Source organism: Pseudopodoces humilis, chromosome 5 (genome assembly GCF_049639895.1).
Source record: "Pseudopodoces humilis isolate 2021_Gansu_Grassland_sample_001 chromosome 5, ASM4963989v1, whole genome shotgun sequence".
In the NCBI taxonomy this organism is placed as follows: Eukaryota; Metazoa; Chordata; class Aves; order Passeriformes; family Paridae; genus Pseudopodoces; species Pseudopodoces humilis.
This window is the reverse complement of record NC_142204.1, coordinates 26771062-26779652: the sequence shown is the minus strand read 5'-3', so window position 1 is coordinate 26779652 and position 8591 is coordinate 26771062. Positions and strand designations below refer to the sequence as shown.

Genomic DNA, 8591 nt, shown 5'->3' with positions numbered 1-8591 from the left:
AGTTTAAAAACACGTGCCAGCCCAAAGCTGCTTTCCAAAATGATGCATTAACACAACATTGATACTGTGCAAAAAGCCTGGAGAGAAGGAATGAAGACGTTGTTTTGCTAGAACAATGCTCAACATGCTCCATTCCCGGAGGAGCCTTTATTCTATCCCTGGCCTCGCTTCCCGGCACTATCCCCCGCTCCAGCGGAGCGGCACAGCCGGGGCCGCGGGGCGGCACCGCGGGCCCGTCCCGGAGCGCTCGGGGGCGGCGCCGGGCGGCCTCGCGTCGTTCCAAACGTGCCGTCTGCTCGGCAGCTGGCCCTGAGCCATGTTTACTTCTTGACGGAATATCGAGGGACTCCCGGCCTCACTGACATCCCGCCTGCCAGATCAAACACGAGGCTCTGTCGTGACTTGGATTTTAGGGCGGCCCCGGCGGCCCCGCCCAGCGCGGCCATGGCGGCGGGAGAGCGGCGGCGGCAGCTCCCGGCCTGGATGGGAGCGGCGGGGGACGAGCGGGCGGCGGCGGCCCCGGCCCCCCAGGCCGTGCGGCGGCGGGCGGCGGCGGGGCGCAGGTAGCGCCGCTGGGGCGGGGGAGCGGCTGGGGCGGCGGGCGGGAGGGCGAGCCCGGGCGCCGCCCGCGCTGAGCGTCCCCTGTGCACTGCCCAGGCCGGCGGCGCTGTACTGCATGAACGAGGCGGAGCTGGTGGAGGTGGCCCTGGCCGTCCTGGCCGAGGTGAGCCGGGACCTCCGCGGGTGGGGACGCGGCCCTGGCCGTACCCGAGCACGGCCGGGCGGCAGGGCTCCGGAGGACGGGCAGGGAGCGCTGCTGCCCGCGGCTCCCTGCAGGCCCCGCTCCAGGCGGGTCGGAGGGCACTGCCGGGTGCCTCATGGCTCTCCCGGGCCTCTCGTCCTGTCCCAGCCGGCGGGCCTGGGGCCTGGCGAGGCGCGGCTCAGGGCATGGTGGGCTGCCCTCCTACTCCTTGGGGTGCTCGCGGCCTGAAGTCACGCACGGCCGGCCTGTTGTTTTCCCTCTGGTCGGAATCCACAGTGCGAGGAAAGTGAAGAGAAGGCCCGGTCCAGGAGCGAAGAAGAACAGGAGCTCCCACCAACACCAAACGAGGCTCCTGGAAGCACGGCCAACACGGATGGAGGCAATGACCACGGTCCGGCATTTCCATCCTCTCCTGGTGCTGGTGCTGACGCAGAGAGGACAGGCGGGGAGGACTCTGAGGACGATGTCCTGAAATACGTCAGGGAGATCTTTTTCAGCTAACATCTTCTCTCCGAATTCCCCGGAGAAGAGGGCACAGTGGGGAGCGTGTCTCCTCCCGCGGCCCTGAGAGCGGTGGGAGGAGGGACTGGAGGGGGCTGTGCATCCATCTGCTGTGTTGGTGCCCTGTGTAGCTGGTAGGATACCCATGAAGGCCACAGGGACAAAGGAAGGAGGTACACAGTTCTCCCACCCTGTGCTGGGCTCAGGGGGATTTGGGTCCAGATGTGTTAGTTTCTGTTCCACATTTCAGAGCATGGACAGATTAAAGAGGACATTTGGATTTCTGTGAGTATCCCTTTGGTGGGTTGTTGTTGGGCATGGAGGGGAGCAGGGAGGTGCTGACCTGGAAGACCTTTGCTGGCAGAGCGACATGGTCCTGGTTCAGCCTTGGGGGCTCCCTTGTCCTTGTGGTTCCTGTCACAACTGCAGTGGGGCTTGCTGCTGAATTTGCCTCCAGTCTCTTGCAGTCCTCCCAATGCTGAGGAAGACGTGCAGGAGCAGCCTGGCAGGGGCCGGCACTGCCCAGAGGAAGCTGACCCCATGGCAAAGTGCATGGGGGTCTAGGAAGGGATGAAGATGGCTCAGTATCTTCTTCCCAATCCAAAAAAGGGACAAACAAACCACCTGAGGCCAGGTGTGAGAGCATGTATTGAAATGAAGAATTGGTCAAATCAGCATCACCAGCCTCATCCTCACCAAGGCTGAAACAAGAAAACAGACCCTCATGTCCCTTGAAACAAATTCATTCAATAACAAAGGATATCACTGTTAAGCAGGTGTTCTTTATTTGCATAATTTCTCCCAGCCACTGGATGAATTCATGCAGTTTATATTTACAAGGCTGTTACATATTTACTGCACAGACCAATCAGTAACATAAAATGCCTATTTTGAAAAAAATAAATGAAGTTAACTATTTCAGCCTTCTCTGCCATCTAGTGTCCTTTAGAGGTTATTACAACCCCTTTGGGGGTTTTGTTGGTCGTTCCATCGTCTTCCTCACTTGTCCTTTTATTGCACTTTCTTAATTGGTGCATGCTCAGTCTGTTACCTTTTCAAACTACAAAACTGGATCTTTCTGGTGTTATTTCTGTGTTGTCCTAGTAGCTTTCTTCACAGATTTGAAGGTTGGTTGGCTGCTTATTTATTTTAAGTGATATATCCTGTCTGCTTACAAAGAAATTACCTATTTGGTTACATTTTCCTGAACATTTGTTAGTTCCTAGTTAAACATAATCTACAGATCCTGTTTTTAAACTCCCTTTATCTTTGTTACATGGTAGGGCAAAAGGTGTTAAAAGCATTTTGTTAGTTACAGGTATCACATCCTGTGTGATCCTATGAGATACTAGCAACGTTTTTACCTTAGACTAGGCATGGTCTGAGGGCTGTGTCCATTGTGTGCTGGTTCTGCTACCTTCACTGCTCTTTGGGGCCAGAAGTGCTGTCACTTTGATGCTGTGCCCCAAACTGAGTTTTTTACGCACTGTTTTACCTCAGAAGTTTCTGTGCTTTGGCTGCTGGTGTCTGCTACCAGCTTGATGCAGGAGTGCTGCACACAGCAATGTGCCAGAACATGGCTTGACATGAGCCTTTGGACTGGGAATCAGATTTTTTCTAGGAAGTAAATCTGTATTTGGATGACTATTTTAAATCATGTTACCAATAGCTCTTGCATTCACTGTCAAATCTTAGTGGGCAGGGCCTCCTCAGTTAGGTGGCTTAGGCAATGTTTTGCTTGGCCCACCTGAGGTACACAATGGCAGTGAGAATTTGGAGCAGTAGCAGAACCAGACTCGCAAGCAGTGCCGGGAAGCCTCCAGTGAAATCGGAGAGATGAATCCACCGTGAGGTTTGGAAAAGAAATATAGCCAGGCCTACAAACAAGATTATCATCTCGGTGAAGGCTATGATGCCGATCCACTTCCATTCCCCTCTCTGCCATGGGCAATTCATAAATAAAAGATAAAGGATGTGGAAGGGGATGGGGACCAGGGAGGCATACACACAAACCAAGGCTAGTTCCATTCCATGTGGACTGATGCCCATTGCCTGTAGATGGTTGCTGTCCAGGCACTGCAGCTCCCCAGCTGAATCATTCCACAGGCAGAAGTTGTAAAAGCCAATCCATTTGTCAGGGAGGTTCACCAGGTTTCCAGCTTCATACAGCAGTGCGTAGGTCATCAAGGCCGTGGTCCCAACCATCTCCAGTAAAGTCAGCACACAGAGCAGGTTCTCGTTACACCTCTGTTGCAGCAGACCCATCCTTCTGCCTGCATTGTTTCTTGCTACCATAGTGTGGGGATGCCTGTTGCAAAACACGAAAGGGGGACCCCTCAGTTGTTGCCCTTTATGGCACCCTTCCCAAGATGGGTTCTGAGCCTTACAGCTGGGGTCTAGGGACTCCCTTGCAAATAGGAGTGTCTCAGTCCTGCCTAGGACTGCGCTGCATATATGTTAGTAGGTTAATGCAAAGGTGCATTTGGTGCACTTTTGGTCACAGCAAACATGGCTTAATGATGTCCTGTGTGTAGACCAGTACAGGGAGGAGTGTATGACTCAGGCCCACACATGCCCTTTGCACCATGGTCTCACTGGAAAAGGCATTTGTCAGCAAACTGCAGGGACAGGAGGAGAGAAAAACTGCTGTCTGGTAAGACGCAGGATAAGATAAGAGATAGGATAAGAGCTATTCTGGGATAATGCCTCTCAGTTTTTATCAGACAAGGACATCCCTTGTGATCTTTGGACTACTGAGTAAAGTGCAGACATGACAGCATCTGAGCTGCAGGGCTCCCCTTGCCTCCCTGCTCTTGTCCTCTAGCTTTGGGACACCCTGTGCCATTGATACCAGCCATTTCCAGCATCTGAGCTCCACATGCAGGTCCTTGCACGCCTGTAGATTTCTGAGCACAGCAGAAGTGAATACCTTCAGCTCTGCTACCCACTGAGGCTGGCAGACATGGTGCTGCTCCTGTATTGGTTGCCTGGGGACCAGTCCCCTACACAGACAGACAGGTGCCCAGCTCAGAGAGGCACCCTGGATCCACCTGCAGCCACTCACCTTCCTCTGAAGCCCAGGGACATGGGTGCTACTGAGAAACACCTGTGATTGCCATCTACCTTGCTCCTCTCTCAGAGTTTGCCAATCTGCCTGGCAAACCTGACTCTGCTCGTTTCCCTGGAATGTGTACTGTCCTCAGTGCCCTCTTGAAGGCTTCTGCTTCACACTGAAAAACAGGGAAGGGCATTGGGAAAGGGTATCCTTGGCTTCAAGCTCAGCCTCAGGCTTGAGGCTTTGCAAATAGCTCTTCCTCCTTTTGACAAGCTTTATCTGCTGAGAATCATTTCCCACTTTCCTTCAAGAAGTTCACATGGCCTACCACTACCTATTACCCAATGATATATCATTCTTCAATCCTGTGTGGGCCATTTACTTAAGAATTTGACTCTGAGTCCCTTCCAGTTCCGACTAGTCTGAATCTGTGATATCCTGGGTGTCCTCCTAGACCATCACCCAAAGCTGATTGTGAATTTGGTACAGCCTGTGAGTTTTTAAAGTGCCAGGAGAGACTCCACTCAATCTGTACTCAGCACCTGGTGGTATTGCTGGTGACCTTTCATCATCCCCCTCCTGCTCCTTCTCTCCCTGGAAACTTGGAAGTGGGGCACCTCTGTTAAATGAGCACAGAGATGAAGCTTCTCAGTCCTAAACCCCCTGGAGCAGCACACACATGGAAGGGGGGCGGGTGTCACAGCATCAGACACCAACCTGTCCACTTCCTCTGGTCACTTTTCCCTCACTTCTTGTAGGATCCCTTGGAAGGTTTCTTCACAATAGGCTTCTGGAGAGACTGGAAGGTCACATGGAGGTCACTTGCCCATTGTTCTGAATCTGCAAGGAAGACACAAGCAACCAGGAGAATATCTATGCTTGGGCACAGAGTGTGCTGCAGAATGAGACCTCCAGCAGATGTAATTTCACCATGGTTTGTCTTTCCTGTAGTATTGCCCCTTGGTTTGCCTGTCTCACGCATGGTCTCCTGCACCCAGGCTTTGCTGTTCCTCCTCTCCCAGTTCCGGAAGGGCTCGCACCACTCTTTGTTCTCCCTGCTGTCCTGCCTCGAAACCCTCAGAGGAAGAACAAGCTGCACTTGGAGGGAGCTCTTGGCTGGCTGACCAGGTCTCCAGGGATTTCTGTTAGACCTCAGGGCTGGGACCACAACAGCCCAGCCAACTCTTGGCCCTTTCCACCCACCCACTCACCCACCCACCCTCGCTGTCGTATTTATTTAGACCAGTTATTAAGGAAGGCAGGCTTGTAGAAATGTGGCTTTTTGTTCAATAATCTCACACTCACTCCCTTGGTGTCCATGGAATATAAAAGCTATTAAAAATTGTCCTAGTTGCACATGTTTGCTAGAGAGGGGACAGAGAATTAAATTCCTATCAGGTTTGTGGTAACATATGGCAGGGTTGGAGGACAGCCACCTCAGAGACCCTGTGCTGCTGTGTGGTTTCTGCATGCAGGAGGATCTGGAGAAAGCGCATGGTAGGTATCTCTGCCCTCTCCTCTGCTTTGTGACCCATGTGTGTAAGGACATATTTTCCCAGCGATGTCACCCTCTTTACTGCCAAATTGCTGGCATCTTTGCCTCCTGCTGCCTCCCCTGCCCAGCCCAACCCAGTAGGTAAATCCCTGTCCCTACATGTGACGGGACCAGAAACATGCCTGGGATGGCCCTGTGCCAATAGAGAACTCTTGACTGGCCTGGAGGCTGTGAAGGCTGAGACCTGGCGCCCTGCCACAGTGCAGCCACAGATAGGACATTTGTGAGCTCTGCAGCTCATCCCTGAGGCAGGTTTGACAGCAGCCTGGATGAGAAGCAAGTGGCAAACAGGAAAGAGCTCTCACCCAGTGTACAGCTTGGGTTTTTCCCAGACAGCAGCAGCCTTTCTGCTTCTAAGGAGTTGTCTGTGCCTTTGGGTGGGAGACTCTGTGGCTCTTCCTCAAAGGTGCAAGAAAGAGGAACCTGAACATGGCACAGCGAGCCCCAGCCTGGATTCAGCCTCCTTGTTCCTGGATTGGCATTGATGGAAGCACTGGTTTCACCATCGGAGAGCTCTGTGTCCCCGGCAGAGAGAGGCCCCATGTGAAAGGCTCAGGAGCTCCCTGAGGTCTTTGTATGGGAGATAAGGCTCCTAGGCACCCTCTGTGCTTTTGGGACTGCACAGCCCTTTCCTCTGCTGCTCACAGGCAGATGGGCAACCTTCCCAGGCTGAGGCTGTGCTTTCCTCCAGAAAGCAGCTGGCGGAGTGCCTGGGTAAGGGGACAGGAGGTCGACAGGAATCAGACCTTTCTATATTGTTTTCGTAATTTCTAGCCCTTTTCCCAGGCAAGTAACTATAAACATAGGTGTTTATACATTCCATTAAAGATATACCTTTTGATGAACGTCTCTCGTGACCAGTGTGGTTAAGAAAGTGGTAACCTGACTATCCAATCCCTGGTCATTGTGAAAAACCTATAAATACTGACAGAACAAATAAATGCGTTTTCTTCTTTCACCACACCTCGAGTTGCGTCCGTGTGAATAATTTTGTGTATGACAGTAGCACAGGAAGGCAGAGCTCTGTCACAGGGTCTGGCCTCTGTGCAGGGACAAGCACCTCTGTGGGATGCCACTGCAGTGGGGCTGAGTGCAAAGGGGCAAGGGAAGGGGCATTTCCTTTGCACTGAAGAGCCCTGCAGATGACATTCCCACGTCCCCTCTCCCTGGCTGCTGAGGGGAGAAATGCTGTACAAGAGTGATGGGAAAGTGTCAAGCTTTAGACATGATGCTTTTCCTTCAAGACATCGGTCCTGTCCCTTCACCACCTCCCCACCCCAGCTATCCGGATCATCTTTCCTCCTCAGGCAGGATTAGCTGCAGAGAAACCATGGGTGAAGAAAGGCCACTGACAAGCTAAGGATTGCTGGTAAACAGAAACCAACCAGTGGCAAATGGAACAGACTGCAGGGGAACTGCCCTTAAAGCGTCTTACAGCAGGTGAAGAAGCCTCCAAGACATCTGCACCTTGCAACACCACTTCTCCTGGCACTTCTCCCCAGTGCCAGCGACATTAAAAAAGTGAGGATCTCAGTGGAGGATACTTACAGGCTGCCCATTTGGCTGGGTGTGGAGCTGAACCACGCTGGAGAGGGCTGTGCTGCTGTTCTAGGAGCCAAGCGGGTTTGCAGCTGCTGCCGGTCCCGTTCTGGCTGTTTGCTGTCACCACAGCCTGTTTTGTCATGTGCAGATACTTATCTGCTTTCTCTTTCGGTTCTGAGGGCCGTGCTCTTTCCTGATACCGAGTTGGTTGCATGTGACCAAGAAAACAAACCAAGCCCAGCTCCTCAATCTGAGCCAGGGTCAGGCTTGCGTTTCCTTTCCCTCTCCCGGCTGTGCTGACCAGCATGAATAACTGACTGGGCTAAGCTCACCCAGACTGTTGTGCTATTAGAGTAGCATGGGTGTCCATGAAGCCTTAGATGAATTTGTTTAGTTTTTTTGACACTTCTTTAGAGGTGACTGACTATCCCAGCATGGACCTCAGTCCTTCAGCACTGCCGGAGTTCACTGCCAACACGGCCCTTCCTGCACTTTGGACACTGATCCCCACCTCTGCTTCCCAGACACAGCGTGGCTCAAGTTCCCTCGCCTGCAGCCACCGTGCTTACACAGGCACAGTGCAAGGTGTCAAGGTGCCTGCTGCTGCAGGGAACCACTAAAACCTCGAGTTATGTTAGGGGCAAAGCTTCCTTCAGTCCTCCTGGGCAGATCTGGAACTGTTTGTCCTACTAGCAGTCTTGTGGTGGGTCTGTAGGGAGGGCTGTGTGTTGGGGGTTGCTGCATGTAGGACACCTAGCCATGAAGCTGTTCACAGATTTTCACCCAGTGATTCCATGTTTAGGCACAGTCTAGAAATCTCCGTGTGGTACACATGTTTTGAGCCTGTAATACTGGCACTCACATCCAAGAGCACAAAGTGAAGAGAAATATGGAAGTCCTAAGAGAAGCTTGGTGAACAGAGACGTGCAAGTGGTGGTGGGGGGATGCCTTCCTGTGTGCCTTTGTGTGTGGAATAACTTGAGCGTGGAGAGGTACAAGGATTTGGATCAAGGGAGTTCAGATCACAGGTGGCTTAGGCAGGGGTTCTGGTGGGTGAAGACAGAAATCCTGCTGCAAATGAAGCCCAGCAGTCCAGAGCTGCTGAGCTGAAAGTGGAGAAGGAAGCTTTGGGGCCATCTTCTAGCATTGAAGCTGATGGCTGGGAGACTGAGGAA

The 8591-nt window shown here is 52.8% G+C and overlaps 2 protein-coding genes across 6 annotated transcripts; one reads left to right on the top strand and one right to left on the bottom strand.

Annotated features, from left to right (window-relative positions):
- The first annotated feature begins 444 nt into the window (after positions 1-444).
- Positions 445-2185, top strand: CYREN (cell cycle regulator of NHEJ). 2 transcript variants are annotated; one of them, XR_015772566.1, is made up of 4 exons: positions 445-563; positions 658-724; positions 1040-1437; positions 1515-2185. XR_015772566.1 is itself a non-coding variant. In XM_014248837.2 (3 exons), exons 1-3 carry the CDS (start codon positions 445-447, stop codon positions 1262-1264), a joined length of 411 nt encoding a protein of 136 aa, XP_014104312.2. In that variant the 3' UTR covers positions 1265-2185. The 2 variants fall into 2 exon arrangements, 1 of the variants encoding a protein (XP_014104312.2); XM_014248837.2 differs by having other exon boundaries at positions 1040-2185.
- Positions 2027-7567, bottom strand: TMEM140 (transmembrane protein 140). 4 transcript variants are annotated; one of them, XM_014249076.2, is made up of 4 exons: positions 7423-7567; positions 5037-5159; positions 4329-4494; positions 2027-3572 (listed from the first exon to the last, which is right to left on the bottom strand). In XM_014249076.2, exons 3-4 carry the CDS (start codon positions 4349-4351, stop codon positions 2987-2989), a joined length of 609 nt encoding a protein of 202 aa, XP_014104551.1. In that variant the 5' UTR covers positions 4352-4494; positions 5037-5159; positions 7423-7567; the 3' UTR covers positions 2027-2986. The 4 variants fall into 4 exon arrangements, with proteins under 4 accessions (XP_014104551.1, XP_014104555.1, XP_014104553.1 ...); XM_014249080.2 differs by having other exon boundaries at positions 4388-4494; XM_014249078.2 differs by lacking the exon at positions 4329-4494.
- Positions 7568-8591: the final 1024 nt, after the last annotated feature.

Bases quoted from the DNA above. Each gene is read 5' to 3' on its own strand.
- CYREN (XM_014248837.2), top strand. From the start codon at position 445: ATGGCGGCGGGAGAGCGGCGGCGGCAGCTCCCGGCCTGGATGGGAGCG. The intron at 564-657 runs GTAGCGCCGCTG...TGCACTGCCCAG, and splicing joins CGGGCGGCGGCGGGGCGCAG to GCCGGCGGCGCTGTACTGCA. The intron at 725-1,039 runs GTGAGCCGGGAC...CGGAATCCACAG, and splicing joins CCCTGGCCGTCCTGGCCGAG to TGCGAGGAAAGTGAAGAGAA.
- TMEM140 (XM_014249076.2), bottom strand. From the start codon at position 4,351: ATGTCCCTGGGCTTCAGAGGAAG. The intron at 3,573-4,328 runs GTGAGTGGCTGC...GTTTTGCAACAG, and splicing joins TCCCTGGGCTTCAGAGGAAG to GCATCCCCACACTATGGTAG.